This window comes from Colletotrichum tamarilloi, assembly GCF_030869305.1.
Source record: "Colletotrichum tamarilloi strain Tom-12 chromosome Unknown Scaffold_34.1, whole genome shotgun sequence".
Taxonomy (NCBI): domain Eukaryota; kingdom Fungi; phylum Ascomycota; class Sordariomycetes; order Glomerellales; family Glomerellaceae; genus Colletotrichum; species Colletotrichum tamarilloi.
In genome coordinates this window covers 340730-356725 of record NW_026849417.1, presented here as the reverse complement: position 1 = coordinate 356725, position 15996 = coordinate 340730, and the positions used below count along the sequence as shown (strand labels likewise).

General features: G+C 50.6%; 7 protein-coding genes across 7 annotated transcripts; 3 read left to right on the top strand and 4 right to left on the bottom strand.

Annotated features, from left to right (window-relative positions):
• Positions 1-310: 310 nt before the first annotated feature.
• On the top strand, positions 311-2890 carry CTAM01_09130 (uncharacterized protein; the record flags this gene model as incomplete). Its single annotated transcript, XM_060525150.1, has 3 exons — positions 311-1910; positions 2091-2154; positions 2314-2890. 3 exons carry the CDS (start codon positions 311-313, stop codon positions 2888-2890), a joined length of 2241 nt encoding a protein of 746 aa, XP_060380332.1.
• Positions 2891-3975: 1085 nt separating this feature from the next.
• Positions 3976-4578, bottom strand: CTAM01_09129 (glyoxalase/Bleomycin resistance protein/Dioxygenase; the record flags this gene model as incomplete). Its single annotated transcript, XM_060525149.1, has 1 exon — positions 3976-4578. One exon carries the CDS (start codon positions 4576-4578, stop codon positions 3976-3978), a length of 603 nt encoding a protein of 200 aa, XP_060380331.1.
• A 563-nt stretch (positions 4579-5141) lies between these two features.
• On the top strand, positions 5142-5770 carry CTAM01_09128 (uncharacterized protein; the record flags this gene model as incomplete). Its single annotated transcript, XM_060525148.1, has 3 exons — positions 5142-5331; positions 5423-5670; positions 5732-5770. 3 exons carry the CDS (start codon positions 5142-5144, stop codon positions 5768-5770), a joined length of 477 nt encoding a protein of 158 aa, XP_060380330.1.
• Positions 5771-5988: 218 nt separating this feature from the next.
• CTAM01_09127 (short chain dehydrogenase) lies at positions 5989-6990 on the bottom strand (the record flags this gene model as incomplete). The annotated part of the gene is made up of 1 exon (XM_060525147.1): positions 5989-6990. One exon carries the CDS (start codon positions 6988-6990, stop codon positions 5989-5991), a length of 1002 nt encoding a protein of 333 aa, XP_060380329.1.
• Positions 6991-7832: 842 nt separating this feature from the next.
• CTAM01_09126 (uncharacterized protein) lies at positions 7833-9728 on the top strand (the record flags this gene model as incomplete). The annotated part of the gene is made up of 1 exon (XM_060525146.1): positions 7833-9728. One exon carries the CDS (start codon positions 7833-7835, stop codon positions 9726-9728), a length of 1896 nt encoding a protein of 631 aa, XP_060380328.1.
• Positions 9729-10031: 303 nt separating this feature from the next.
• On the bottom strand, positions 10032-11804 carry CTAM01_09125 (L-amino-acid oxidase; the record flags this gene model as incomplete). The annotated part of the gene is made up of 1 exon (XM_060525145.1): positions 10032-11804. One exon carries the CDS (start codon positions 11802-11804, stop codon positions 10032-10034), a length of 1773 nt encoding a protein of 590 aa, XP_060380327.1.
• Positions 11805-13017: 1213 nt separating this feature from the next.
• On the bottom strand, positions 13018-15366 carry CTAM01_09124 (MFS drug transporter; the record flags this gene model as incomplete). Its single annotated transcript, XM_060525144.1, has 9 exons — positions 13018-13333; positions 13398-13451; positions 13513-13578; positions 13636-13993; positions 14059-14258; positions 14318-14493; positions 14656-14905; positions 14959-15092; positions 15181-15366. 9 exons carry the CDS (start codon positions 15364-15366, stop codon positions 13018-13020), a joined length of 1740 nt encoding a protein of 579 aa, XP_060380326.1.
• Positions 15367-15996: the final 630 nt, after the last annotated feature.

The window sequence follows — 15996 nt, the reverse complement described above, 5'->3', positions numbered from 1 at the left end:
TCCTCGAGAGCCTGACGAAGCTGATCTTCGGTATATTGAGGCATTATATATAGAAGAAGACATGTGCAAAAGATGAGCCCATTTGGACGCGAATTGAAAATGTTGTGATAAAAGGAGGTTGGGGGTGGGCATTGGGTTGTGGTGGATTTTCGCGTTTTTGTGGGTGCCAGAAACAGGGGGGTGCCAGGAAGTGGGTATGTTGACTTACCAACAGATTCTTCATGTTGTTCTTCGTTTCTCAACCGCCCTTCCACATACCTAGCCATCTTCGCGTGGCTTATACTATATATTTCCGCTTTATGTTTGAGCCATGGCTTGTAAGGCATGCCGCGCGAAGAAAATCAAGTGCGACCGCGTCCGACCCGTCTGCCAAAACTGCAGACAACGAGCCAGTCACTGTTCATACGCCGGCGAGCGACGGGTACGTCGCTGGACGGAAGCCGACGCTGACAACAGACGTCTTTCCACCTCTCAGAATGACCAAAGCCCGAGTGTCATCGACCTGGGCCAGCGTTCCTTGCCGAGACAGCCCGATGCCGGCGCCGCTGCGTGCCATGTTGAACAAGGGCTGTGCGTCCAGTCTACCACCGGCTCAACACACCGCATGCCGGATGGAACGGCGCAGAAGGACGCCGCATCAGACTTTCTGGACTGGAGCGTCACCATCGCCGCTCCTGCCGCTCAGTCTGACTGGCAAGCCATGGATTCCAACTCCATGGCTAGCCTCTTTGCTCAGATGGCCCGCGACAGCGAGGTCATCCTCCAAACTCCAGCCGACTCCACCTCTACCCTAGGTGAAAGTCTACTTGATAAAATCCTCGACAGCGATGAGGACTTGGAGAGCCTTAAAGACACCAGCCCGGCCTTGTGGGGCCGAACCACCGACGGCGACGAATACACCGGCCCCTCCTCCGGCATCTCCACCGTTTCCGACCTCGGTCTGAAATGGATTCGAGAGAAAGTACCCGACTCAGATCTCCTTTGTGAAACAGTTCAGGACATACGAAACGCCATCCTTAGCCATATTCGCCAGCCGAAGTGCATCACGCAAGACTTGCCACTCGCGCTATCAACACCTCATCGGATTCTAGACATTTCTCGGCCGCAGCTGCTTGAGTATATCGATGCCTATTTCACGCAGGTTCAAGTTGTCTTCCCCATCCTAGACCGGAATACCTTTCACGCTCAGCTGGCTGAAATGGGAGATGGTTCTGATGTTGTTCAAAAGCCGTCTTGGTTGGCGCTGTTGAATGTCGTGGTAGCTTCCGGGCTCCGAGCCTCACTCTCCGATGAAACTTCTGAGGCATTTCGAACATCTGTTTCTGAAGCTTGGGGATACTTCCGATCAGCTCTATCCTACGAGTCCCAGATCGTTCACGGTGCCACCGACCTATTAGCTGTGCAAGCAGTGGCTTTGATGGCCGTCTTCGCACAAGGGCTGTCCAGTCCCCAGAGGCTCGAATATACTCTCTCCTCGGTCGCTTTACGGTTAGCCCAGAGCATTGGACTCAACTGCTCCCCGTCTCCCGAATGGAGTCTCTCTGATGTTGAGAAGAGAGAGCGCAATCGTGTCTTCTGGGCAGTCTACTGTCTGGACAAGTCAATTGCCTTACGCTGTGGTCGACCTGCGGTCATATGCGACGAAGAAATTAGTTGTACTTTCCCGCGAGGAATCGACTTGGCCCGTCCGGGTTCAGCAACCAACGTCACAGAGACAGGCGAAGGAGAGTTAGACGTCGACTTTTTCCGACACTTCACAAAGCTTGCGCGTATCGGTGGTGACATTTCCCGGTCCTTGTATTCTGCGAGCGCTCTCTTCATGCCAATATCTCGGCTAGTGCCAGCATTGAATCGCTTGCTGCAGGATTTGGAGAGCTGGCTGAAATCTATTCCTATTAAGGTCCGGCCTGGTAGGCCACTTGGTAAATTCCTCGGGAGACAGGGGGGATCACGGGTACAAATCCTTGTTCTACATTCATCTTACTACTACGTGTTGTGCTCCATTCTTCGACGTGGATCACCCATGTTCAATCAAGGAAAAAGTGATGCGGAACGCCTTATCGATAGAAAATCTCATGTATCGCACATAGAGGCTGCAAGGTCCATTGTCTTGCTCACGAAGCACCTGGACATCGAGAGCTTCACTCCGGCATGGTATGTCTTACACTCTTCTATATCGTTACCGGAATCTGGTTGTTGGACGATCCATAAACCCCCACACAGCTTCGGTTGTTTTCGCAGTTACGACAGATAACTCGCTTCGCTACTCTCTTACAGATGATTCACTATTTCTGACCTCTCACATGCTGGAAGGCTCGTCTTCTATTATCCATTCACAGCCTTGACTACAATCTTCGTCCATGTGGTGTCCAACCCATATGATAGCCGTAACCAGAGCGACATAGCCCTCATGGAAACAGTCGTTGGATTCTTTGGTCGCCTCGAATATGTCACATCCGGCGAAGCTGCCTTTACAAAGACAACAGAATTTGTCCGACAGGCCCGGAGAGTTGTCGACAGTTACAAGAACAAGGGCGATAGCCGGAATAACCAAAACACAACGAGCTATGATGATCTCATGACATCTATGGAAATGTCCCTGCAGAGTGATGCCTCTATGCAGGGTAGGTCAGCAGAGGTGACGGGTGTCTACGCACGCAATCCAATCACTGCTAGCCAAGACGTCAGTGCATCCAACATCACGGGCACTAGTTTGCCTCCCCAGCACGAACCTTCGCGAACGGAAACCGTTAGCGAAGAGGACCACCCTGTGTCTGGCGTCGCGAGCGTTCGAGAGATAGAAATTTCGCAGAATGGCCAAACGATTTACTCCGACCTCGCTGGTTTTACGGTACCCAACATGGAAGACTCAATCCAAGTCCAGTGGTAGTCTACCTCTCAGGATCACCAACGGTTCCATGACCCAGATTCTTGTTCTGTTCGAGACATCAGTGATTATCCATTAATGTATAATTAAAGATGGCAAAAAATTTGAAGGCATGAGGCTTGTTTTTCTACAGGATGAGGTGAGGAAAATTATTTTACTGGGCATGCGTATCACTGAAATGAAACGTCGATGGTTAATTCCCCTATTTCACAGGCGAAAGATCCCATGTGAATGAAGTAGTTGATCGTAAGTTGAATGAGCTTTTTTGATGGCTGCTAGCAATAACAAAGCCTCAAGTGATGCCTCTTCCTAGCATTAATTACCTGGTTCATTGCATGCACCATCAGAAAACGCTCTTAGGAACTTTAGTTAATAGAGGCCATGGTTGCCCCAATCAAGCCACTACGAAAACGTTTTTCTCGTAGATTGAGCAAATAGAAATTGTTAGTATACACGTCAGCAGGGGCAGCTATACAGCTAGTACGGAGTCAATTAATGATATGACTACGTATAGATTATATACAGAAAAAGTAGGAATTAGGTAAAGCCCACGATTCTAAACGAGGTAGGTATTAAGTAGTTCGTTTCTAAGTATGTCACGAGTTATGGCACGCAGCAATGGGCATACGGAGTGTGGTAAAAGTCGCTTAACTATCAAAGTAGAAATAGACAAAAGGAAAAGGTCTATGTACACGATGTCTGAGATAGACACGTGATTCAGCACGTGACGGGCACTTCGTGAGATGCGGTTACTATCCCTGTTACGTGACAAAGTACCTTCACCGCTTTCTAATTCCACCCTTTCTACCGACTACCCAGAATCCAACAGAAGCTTTGTCAAATGAACCCAAAATGCGACACTTCAACTTACTCGGGCTCGGAAACCAGGGCCGAACCCGGATCAAGGGTACGTAATAACATGGAGTTCTGGACCCGACAGTCCAATAGCCTCACAGCCAAGGCCGAAGCCGAGCCCGGTATGTTGTACTCTCAGTCTTGCAGTAACCCCAAGCTAAACTCCTTGTGACAATTGTGACTACTACTATACAACAAGTACGAACAGTCTCATCGGCTAAGTCAAAATAATATCACATGCTCGAAAAGTCCGGCAATCCGCGCGGGCCAATCTCGCGCCGCTTCTTCAACAGTTTTTCGTCCCCTCCAGCGCGCAGGGCCCCAATCATCTCGTCGGCATCAAAGTCTACACCAATCGGGTTCTCGGTAAAGGCGTCGCTCATCATGAACGCAGTGGCCTCGTCGACCGTATCAAAGTTATCGACCTGCGTTTCCAGCATGTTGCCATCCGGGTCTTTGTAGTAGATGCTAGTCGTAGGGCCATGGTTGACACACCAGACGGGTTCGATGCCCCGGATCCTACGGTGGCGGTAGGCGAGCAGCAGAGCCTCCAGAGTATCAAAAGAGAAGGCGATGTGCTCAAGGCCGCAGCTCGCTGGGTTTTTGATCGCCGTTCCTGGAACCCCGATCAAAGCGATACGGTGGTGCTCGTTGTCGTAGGTGATGAATGATATCAACTCATTGCCATAGGTGACGCTGCCCCCGAGGAACGTGGTGTAAAAGTCAACCATGCGGGGGAGGTTGCCGGTTCGTAGTACAACGTGGGCGAGGCCCGATGGACTCTTGACCTTGCCAACTGGAGCATCGTAGTCGAGAACCTTGCAAATTTCTGACATGCTTTCTTTCCAATTCTGACCAGTCTTCTTCTAAGTTCAGCTTTGGAGTACTTTGTAGGTTGATGACGATCGTGCTTTTGGGCGTGCAGCTATTGCGGTAGATAATTGTGTTGAGCAAAAGTTCATGTAAGTGAAAGATTGAAGCAGGAAAGTTGACGACATTTGTTTCCCCTCGTTTCTAAGGCACTTTGAGGAAATGTAGGCGATAGCACCAGCTGACCGACTACCTTGGTCGAGACTAACGTCTCAATCCTTTGATGGTCTCCTTCAGAACTCTAACCCGAGCCCGATCCCGAAGAGACGAAAAGGCGACGAAAAGCGAATGGGCAAACGCGTCTTCGCGTTTTCCTAAAACGCGACGTACCGTCGAGCCACAGCTGTGTGATCTGACGCTGACAGTATTTCTCTCTTATCTCCAGCTCGCCATGCTATATCCACGAATAAGAATTTACTTACTTCGAAGCTTGTTACACCACACCTTCTCTCTTCGAGATTTACTTGGCCTCATTGTCATACTACTCTGTCATGATATCAATCACTTTTCGAACAAATCCTGACAAAAAATGAGCTACGTCACGAATGCCACCGACTGGTTGTCTGATTCTATCACTTCCCAGGCCAAAAGCCTCATCGCTACTTTCTATGAGCTCGCGGATTCCAAAGTTGAGGATGCAGGAGATCGACTAGCCACCGAGGTATTCTCGAATCAAGCAACCTTCATCAGTCCTAGCGGGACATTTAATGGAGCTGCAGGTAAGATAAGTCTTCCCCCGCGGTGATCTAATTAATTGAAGGGCGTCTTTTTCTATGCTAACCAAAGCCCTATGCGTGCTATGCTCAACAGAAATATCAAAATGCAGAGAGGGTGCATGGTCCTCAGTGACGTCAAGGAGGCACAGTATATCGAAAGGGTTTGCGGCAACCCAACGCATGGGCACGAGCAGTAAGACTGAACTGGTCTTGCTTGGATCGGTCCATATGGAGTTGGTGAACGGGAAGAGCTTCGACTCGCCGTTTGCTGCTCACATTATCATGGGCTCCTCAACTCAGCGCTTAACCGAGCCTCGTATCGACTTTCTTGAGGTGTTTTCTGTGAGTGATCAATTCTCTGATAGGCGCTTCATTGGCCACATATTGATGCATTTCCTGGTAGGAAAAATCACCGCCAGCGGCGATTCTGAGTACGGAATAGGTATTCTGGTCATTGGGAGCTCTGCAGCAGGAGATTTGAGATACATCATTGATGTAGCGGGCAGACTGGGTTAATATATCGTCAACGTTGATAACAAAAGACTTTCTGCCAAAGTACTTGTTAAGTTCACCCCTTCATTATGATTGCACGCCATACAGAGACAGATTGACAGGTGCTCTTCCATAAGCGCCGCCTGCTTGAGAATTACATGTCTTATTTCACTGTTTTCTCAACTCTCCAGCTCTTTGCTCACGCATGATAGCCATCATGACTTGGTCTTTAGCCCACCTCGGTAAGAAGCTAGAGCTGGCTTGCTGCAGCGCATGGCCCCAATATCCAACAACTATCCCATGCCCACGACCGGTTCGTGCCAGGGCGGCTCGGGCCATAGTCTGAGAATCGGGCGTAAATAGCGACGGAGCCTCCTTCAAGTGCGAAACATTCGTAACTCGACCTATCCGGACACCTAGCAACTCCACATTGCTACTATCATCGTCAAGTTTCAGCTCAAGACCCACGGCACGTGTCATAGTCATGAGGAACTGCTTGCTAGCGCTGTAAGACGCTAGTAGAGGGAATCCCTCGTCTGCCATGGAGCTAATGTTCATCACCAGGGCCGGCGCGTTCTGGCGGAGAACCGGTAGAAGCACTCTTGTAAGATGAAGTGGGAAGAGCGCATTTAGGCTGACGTTGCTGGCGATCCTGTCCGTTGAGCAGTCGACGAGAGGCGAGAAGACCGGGTTGGTGGGACCACCTCCCGCATTGTTGATGACTAGAGTAAGATGTAAATCACGGAGTTCTGCTTGTATTGATGCAAAATCCGGGGGAGCCTGTGATGAATCGACGGGTTGAAGTGGCCGCTCAACCCTATTGTAGTTTACACCTGGCACGGCACTCGCGTCTGCCACCAGTATGCGGAAAGACCTTGCGGGGTATCTTTTTCGGAACTCAGACGCAACGATCGTAAGTTTAGCATGGCTTCGTCCATGAAGTACGACATTGAACCCCTGTGTCGCCAATTCAGATGCGAAAGCGCGGCCAATGCCGTCCGAAGCACCCGTCACAAGGGCCCAGGGCGCATCGCCGTTCGGAGAGATGTGCGCATAGATGCGGAGTCTCGAAGGAAGGGTGTAGATGGAAATCCAGTTCACTGCTTTAAGGCCGGCAAGACTGAGCGTCAAGAGACCAACGATGTATATGATAGATTGAATGTACGCCATTGAGTATGCGGGGGAGTTCGTGAGGTGTAAGATGTGACGTGATAGTGTCAACATGCACGGACAAGATTTTTGTGGAGTATGAGTCCGTGTCGCTTACCCCACCTGAATCTACGAAAGTAAAGAAGACAACATTACATGCCATAGACCGGGGAAAATCATTCGCCGCGTACCGCGCGACATACGCCACTCCCTTCAATCCTGCAGCGTATCTGGAATGATCACGCACTTTTACAATGAGGTAGCAGGGGTGATGCCCTTGCAGGAGCTAGCAGTGATAGCTACGGTAAAGAGTGAGTTGTGCCTGCGAGATCCTAGCACTCCGTGTAAGCTCGGCTTTAGTACGGTGTGCAATGAGATCCTGACTACGCCATCCGGGTACGAACGCATCGGAGAAAGCCCCGGTGATACTTCCCATGGTGATATCCTGCGTGGAGAATACATGTACTTCTCTGCAGCGCTGAGATACGAGAGCAAGGTACCACTTTTGCATCAACTCTTGGCGGATCCCTGTACGTTTCTGCAGCTCTCAAGGTGAAGTTGACTCCATGTGGACTCATTATGGGGCCTCGAAAAAATAGAATGCACCGAGCTACTTCGTCTATGATAACTTGGCAGAAGAGGGGAGGGGGGGTGCAAGCCCGGTTCTCGGGCGATCACCTACGGCAAGTACTCGAGGCATGAGATTAGCCAAATTGCCGTCCTCGGGCGTACCTCGTATGTTTGGTGATTGAGCGTGGCCTTGGCTTTCGTTAAATAATCATCCTCTCTGTGGGCGATATCACTTTCTGAGCTTAGTCGTGTACCTAATCAACTTTCTACATCTGTTGGTTGCAACGATCAAAATGCAAATGATCCGAGTATGGCTTTTGATGGCATTGCCATTAGCCATATCGCAGATCACATCCACTGGCTTAACTCTTCTTTTGAACGGAATCCCATACTTCATCAGCCCCCACATCGCTGCAACTCTCTCGCTCCAATCTGGTGTCCCTAAAGATGTCGAGGATATCCTGGATTTTGTTCCGGTCGCGGTCCTGCCAGCTGCGAGCCGGGGAGATAATGTGTCCCAAATTTTCACCGCTTGGAAGGAGACTGACGACGTATTTCAATCCGGATTCATGCGGCTGCTCCTCAATCAGACAAACAACTCGGACACATCAATAGTTCAAGACATTCAGACTACCAATGAGATACCTTCGGCAGTGGTCAACTTTACAACGAGGTCTAACGTGCCGAAGGGCCCTTATTTTCTGCGCAAAGGCACCGGAGATCTACATCAAGCGTACCGTCTTTACGACGATACTGCCGGTGCCTTCACCGAAGCCTTGCTAGACAACAGTGATGGCACTTTTCAAGTCTTGTCAGCAAAAATTCCCGGTTCAGCTACGTTCACCATCGGCGTGCCTTCACGATTATACTACGAGCCTTCAAATATCAAGCCACTGGCTGGTGTCCGCATTGCCGTTAAAGACATCTTCTCGCTGGCCGGAGTTAAACAGTCAAATGGGAACCGCGCATGGTATCATTTATACCCGGCCAATAACGTCACGGGAACAGCCATCTCGAGACTCATCGAAGCCGGCGCCATCGTCGTAGGTACGCAGAAGTTGTCCCAGTTTGCAACGAGCGAGGTTGCTACTGTCGACTGGGTTGACTACCATAGTCCTTTCAATCCGAGGGGAGATGGCTATCAGGACCCATCCTCTTCGAGCTCGGGCGCAGGTGCTTCTGTTGCTTCTTATGGTTGGCTCGACGCTGCCGTCGGAACTGATACAGGGGGCAGCGTCCGTAGCCCTGCAGGCGTCAATGGCGTCTTTGGCAATAGAGCATCGCACGGAGCTGTGAGTGCCGATCACATCATGCCGCTATCTGAGCCTCTGGATACTGTTGGCTTCCTTGCCCGAGACCCAAAGCTGTGGGATAAACTTCAGGCTGTCACATATGGCTCCGACTACACTTCTCTGGCGGAATTGAAGCCGAAGTATCCGACCAAGATCATGACGGTGTCGTATCCCAACTCCAGCACTGAGGCAGGTTTACTTTTAAACAACTTCGCGACCGCATTGGCTAAGTTTGTGGGTGGGAACGTGAGCGCTTTGAATGTGGCTCAGCGCTGGAGCACGCGCGAAACCAACCCCAACGCCGAACTCAACTTCACCGAGACTTTCAACATCACTTACCCAGTCCTGACTGGGAAGGGTCAAGACGATGCGGTGGTCCAGCCATTCTTTGCAGATTATGCCAAACAATTTAACGGTCGTCAGCCGTTTGTAAACCCATCCCCACTGGCACGATGGGCTTGGGCTGCCAACTACTCCTGGGATGAGGCTATGCAGAACAAGACAATGTTCATGAACTGGTTCAATGATCAAGTCCTACCTCCGGTCAATGACACCCTGCAATGCTCATCCGGGCTCATTCTATATGCTGGCAAGACTGGGACGCAGTCTCCGAGGAACCGATACGACATAGCGCCACCAGCGCCATTCGCTGGCTTCTCAGCGGCCCGAATGTCTGTCTTTTCCGGATGCCCTGACTTGATATACCCAGTGGGTGAGGTGTCCAGCTTCAGCACCCTCACCGGTCATACTGAGAAGCTGCCGGTGGCGGTAGGCATACTTGCGGCGAGGGGCTGTGATGGACTTTTGAGTAGGCTAGCGATCGATCTGGTGAGCGAAGGCATATTGAAAGTGCCGGAGGTCGGTGGTAGTCTTAGCGGTGGCCCAATTCTTATGTAGATGAATTGCACATATGCTATCTTATTTTCAATCGCGATCCAGATTTGCTCCAGCAAGACAATGGCTTGGTAGATTGAAGACTCGAGGACGAGAAAGCGGTTCACATAGATGGTTTTCAAAGCGTCGCTTGTTGCAATGGTCTTTGAGTGAAATCTCATTACGTCGGCAAGATTCGACGGGTCTTACACTGCTATCTAGACTATCTCAAGTTATCGCCACCGGCTCTTCTCTCATAGACATTCCTTCAACAAATATCTTTTATCCACAAACCCTTAAATCTTTCTACATTCAGGCGACTATATTCTACTCCATATCAATCCATCGTCCCATCCACCGTTGGTTCAGCTGCTTAGCTTCATCGACTAAACCAATCTCAAGCAATAGTTGAACGGCACCACGAACGGCAGAGTAAAGAGAGGAGCTGATCCACGCATGTGTGGGAGCCGTATGCTCACCGAGTACAATAACATTCGACTCAGTCTGATGGTATGCGGGGATGTACAACGCATGCTGAGCCACATCCGGGCGTGTCCAAGCAGTGGCGATGAATGGCTCGTCCAGCCAGCACAAACGCTCATAGACGCCCGTGTATAGCTCTCGAACTTGCTCGCCATGTAAAGAAGCAATAGCGTCGAGGACCATACCAACGTGTTGTTCCTCGCTGAGACTGGCGAAACGGCTGCTCCAATCGCCTCCACGATAGTGCAGAATGAGACCTGGGCGCCCCGACTCGTTATGCCCGTACACCGGATAGTAGAGAGCTCCAACAGCTGCGTCAGGAGGCGTTGAGTAACCACCAAATATGGGACGGTCACCTTTCTCCCAGAAACGTTCGCTAAAGAGCAATCCAACTTTGCAGGCGTCTTTAAAGCGGAGGCCACGCTCAGCCATCGCCCGCGACAGCGTGGGCGAGAAGGACGGAAGGCGCATCATTCGCGTCATGGTGAAAGGCACTGCGAGCATTGTATAGTCGTAAGTTTTGCTCTGTTGAGGGCCTGGCTTTGTCTGGGTTCTGTTGGAATCAACGTCGACCCAAGAGACCTTTGTGCCTGTGACCATGTTCTGACCATCTTTGACAGCCTCAATCGCCCGGACCTGACGGTTCAGGATGAGGCGGTCTTGGACGTGTGGTAGGAAAGCATCAGAGAAGCGGCTAAAGCCGCCATCGACACATCGCCACTCTGTCTCGCCCAAGGTGCCCTTGCTGCCATCCTGTGCCAAGTTCGAGTTGTGATGCATCTCGTCCCAGAAGACGTCGTAATCAGTAGCACCGTGAATGGCATCCGCTACCTCGGCGCTCGCGTTCCAAACATTGCGCATCATGCTTTGCTGACTAACATCGTCGAGCCCTCTCTTCATAGCGCGCCCGTGCACTCTCCATACGTCTCTTTGGATCTCTCTGAGTGTTTCTTCGTTAAGAAGAATCTCGCTCATCTTCGCTTTGACGTCCTTGTACTCCTGTGTATTCATTGGTGCTGGCTTGCCAAGGCTCGAATTTGCAGCAATATCGGCACGAGTAGGAATGCTGCCATCGGGATGTCTGCCAGTGCCCAACGCTAGCAACTCATTAGGCGAGTGTTGGATCCAAGGGATAAAGCTGATGTTCAGGTCGGTGTGACTGTCTTCGTTCATCTCATTGAGCCAATCTGCGAGCTGGAACGTCATGGCATGATCAGAGTACTCGAGGGTCGCATTGTCACTCTTGTACTTGATCTTGTATGGAAGACGCATAGGGCCCATTTCTGCCCATTCTTGGGTGTTTCCGACGTATATAGTCCGCAAGCGTCCACCGATCTGGTGACTAGCCTCCAGTATCTCCCAGTTGTGCACACCAACACTATCGAGCATAAGGGCCGTGGCTAGGCCCGTGATACCCGCTCCGATGATGGCGACGGTGGTGTTCTTGGCTTGCTCGGCATCTTGAAGGCCAGAAGTGGCATTGATAGCGGCTACTTCCTCAAACCAAGCGCCCAGAGCGTCAAAGTCCTTTAGCAGTGGTCTTTGGGAGTCGGCGGCTGCAAGGCTTGAGCCGGCATACAGGGCAGCCAGCACGACTGAGCTTGTATGAAGGATCATCTTGGGGAATGGCTGAGCTGATAGATAGAGAATTGTGATGTTTGCGTATAGACAATATTTGTCACTCTGGGGAGACCAGCGACTTGGAAGGGCGACAATGATGAATCTTGAGATCCGGAATCGGAACTCGATTGCTTATATTTTTATTACTGGGATGTGGGACTGAATCCATCTACAAACCTTTCATCGCGCATATTGACACGTACTCAGGACTGGTGACAATGATTGAAAAGTTTTGCCTGTATAGCTGCAACCCGAGTTCTAAGTTACCTCCGAGTCCCAGTCGGAAATTCACTGTGACTGAGTGATTAAAATTGTTGCATGTAGTCAGGTAGTTGTCGGGTCCAGGGAGGCGATAGTTGAAGACGAACCTTGATGTCACGATCTTGCCTACTTTCGGGACCCTAGAAATTAGAGTACGGATGTGTACTTACAGACTAGGTACTTGCGTTGGCCCACTTGGGCGTTCCAACGGCTGGGGCTGTGTTGCATTGCATATTCCCATATTCCACGTAAGGGAAATGCTCGGATTCGGGTTGCATTGTAGAAACACCTCGCCGCCTCGGACAGTCGGGCCACTTCGGAGATACCATATGGCGTGTATTTAGATGACCTTGGCACCCCGGGAAGATTTAGGTTTGTGGTCCGCGGAGTGCATTAGTCTGATGGAGTACATGGCGGCTAGAATGCTTATCAATCTAATCATACATCAACAAGGATCTTGTGTCAGCAGCTTTGGGCACAGTGAAGATTTCTGGGTCTTTTTGCGATCACCAATCAAGGACAGGCGTTGCCGAATCAGCATTGGGTTTACTGTTACATGATGTAGGTAGCAGACGGTGGGATATGGCCTCATGTTCAGCCATGGTGTCACTGAACGCTAGGATTCTGCTTCCAGTCAACCCTTATCAAACCATGTAGACGCAAAGCACTTTGGCAGAATTATTTGATTTCCAAGTCAAGCTCGATCGAGTGCTACTAGTGAGATTCGTAACAATCCGACCAAGCGCTTTCAGTCAATGTAATTCCAAAAATCAAGTCAGTCAGCTTCAGAAAGCGCTGATCTTGCCCTGTCGAGCAAAAGAAGCTGAGCCGACTCCGGCCTGCCCCGCAAGTCTTTACCAACCTCCTATTGCTGGAGGCTTTCTTTCGGATTGCCCTAGAGATGCCCTGGTTGGAGACGTAGCACACTCTTCGCCAGCCTCACCAATAATCATGGGGACTTTTCTGCGTTCTCTTTGAGTTGCGCTTGATGGTTCTCCTCTTTTAATTTGTGGTCGTCAGGGCGGGCCAAATCAATGTGTGGCATCAAGACCCATGCGACGAAGAAACCTGCTGCTGCCAAGCCAGAACCAAGCTCAAAAATGACCTTGAACGATCGTTGATACGCAGGCGCGAGAACGTCGCGAATACGTTGCGCTTCTTCGTCGGAAAGCGACGACAAGTATTGCTGTGGGTTGCTGAGAAGGGAGTCTCGTCGTTTTGCACTTAGATCCAGGCCATTGATAGAGTTCTTGACAATGTTATTTCTTGGGAATGTTAGTATGTCGCTTGATAGAGCGAGTCGTGAATGCCTCTGGGAAGCCGACTTACAAAATTGTGCCGCAAATGGCAAGTCCGAATGTAGCCCCCAAGTTCCTAACAAAGCTGTGTCACTAGAGTCAGTCGCACCGTCACATTTTCAGTCCAGAGCCAAGAGATGACAAACTTGCGGAAGGATGTGACAACGGCCATGTCCTTTCTTGGGACGCCCGCCTGGATGGCTACCAGGGCACTGTCGACGTCCGCATCAGTAAACAACACGGTCATCGGGCGAAATCTAGATGCTTACGGCTGAAGAGTATTTCCCACACCCACGCCAATGAGCAGGGAATAGCCGATCTGCTTTCCTAGGCCGGAAGTTTCGTTGAGAGTGGACATGAGACCCAGACCGACCGACCAGCAGAGCCAGCCGAACAAGATGCACTCGCGGTAACGTCCCACCCAGTGGACGATGAGTCCAGAGAGAGTACTACTCGCGGTCTGAACCAGGGTGATGGGAAGAAGCATCACACCAGACCTAGTGGCCCCATAGTTGTAGACGAGCTGATAGAAAGTGGGAATGTAGTAGACCTGAACGACAAAGTTCCAGCCGTTTATGGCCATTGTAATGCATGCACCAATGGTCATTCGGGCGCGGAAGATGTCCACTATGTAAGTACGAAGGATATAGGTTAGTTCAATAAGCGTAAGCAAGGGATACGTGGGATCTTACGAGGCACGAGCGGGTATTTTGGTCCCTTCCACTGCCACAAAACAAAGATGACGCAGATGAAGGCGCCAACGATTAGGGTAGTGAGGACGGCTGCAGAGGCCCAGGGGTACTCGCCACCGCCCCAGGTTAAACCAAGCATCAAGCTCGTGGTGCCAGCCAATGCAAGAAAGATGCCTACGAAGTCAATGGCTCGTGTCTTTCTAAGTTGAGATGCATTTGGTCAGCTTGTGCGGGGTGGGTTAACAAGAAGACAACTAACACTTTCCAGTCCCCTTCGACCTTTCTGAGGGGCATGAAGAATAGTGCGCATCCCGCAGATAGCGCCGTTAGGGGCAGATTCAGACGGAAGATCCAGCGCCATGAGTCGCCCCCCTTGGAGGATAGAGTGCCGCCGATGACCGGGCCTATTCCGTTGGCCAATGCAGTGACGGCGCCCTGGAGAAGCCAAGATGTTAGCAGAACAGGGGCTGTTGCAGGGGATGGGGGCGTGAGTATTCATCTACCCGGCGAGAACAGAATATCTGATCAAATCTGATACTCTGGCAGGGAATAGAGTCTAGGGTGGAGTTGTAAAAGTGACCGGCTGGAGAAACTTACCAAAATACCCTGATATTTCCCCCTCTCACGAAGAGGCACTACATCGCTAACGATCATCTGTGCAACTGTCATGAGTCCGCCACCGCCAAGACCCGTAAAACAGCGGAAAACAATCAGCTGTGTAGCTGTCTGGGCCAGGGAGGATGCAAGAGACCCAAGGCCAAAGATGGCCAGCCCGACCATTAGAATGACCTTACGCGACCATATGTCCGACAGACGGCCGTACAAGAGTTGCCCGACTGTGGATGTGCTATGCAGACGTATCGATCAGGAAGAGTCGTCATCAGCCGAAACAAAACGTACATGAAATAACCATTAGCGAGCCAGGATAGCTGTTGTCCTGCATGGAGGTAATTGCCAACAATAGACAGGCTAGCTGCCAAGGTGGTCTGGTCCATCAGTGCTACGAGATCCACGCTGGCGCATGCTAGAAAAATCTGTCCTTGTGAGTGTGTGTCACTTCATCACATCGGGGGGTAAAATCAAGATTGCAATCTGAACGTCCTTTGAGGCGGGGTGACTTACCGTGATGACCTTAACTTTGGACACATAATTTGTCTGTTCATTGAATATGTGTTTTTCTGCTCTCTTGTCTGTGGGCGTCGGCGATTTCAGCGCCGTATCTGGCGTATGGGAGCTTTCGGGGTTGCTGGCATTGATGTCCGCAGCCTCCTGAGTGGTGCGGTTCGCTGAGTTGGTGCTCTTAAACATTGTTAGAAAAGATAGCTGGTAAGATGCGCGGATCTGGGCGAAAGATGCTTCAAAAATTCGTATCTATTCATCCATTGACTATCTGGCTACTTGTGTCTGTAGCGATATCTTGGAGCAAATTATAGCCCGGAGATTTCATGGAGACCAACGTCAAACTCTTTCGAAAGCTACAAATGACGTGGCAGGACATTCTGAACCTCTTGGCAGATCGTTTTGTTGCTTGGCAGTAAAGCACTCCGCAGCCGTACGCGCAGCATTGCGAATTCAGTGGCCAGGGTCAGTGGAGCAGGAAAGTGTTTGGTAATGACGTTGCGCTGGAATTGCCGGGTTTTCCTTTTTTGAGTTTGGTAGAGATCTTTACCGCTGTTCATCGGTCTTGTTGCCATTAACAGTTTAATAGATTGTGCTTGCTCCACACGCCATCCGCCGTCACAGTCTGGATGCCTACTGCGATGTGGTCTTCACTGACAGGTATGTCGCTCGATGCCAGGTCTTTACTTTATAGATCCACACCCCCAAGACTTTAATAGTTCCATGGGACGGGCCTTCAAGGTTACATGATGCAGATCATCACGCAGAACAAACAATGTCAGGTCGCACTCGGACAAAAGAGGATCCCTTCGGTGTTAT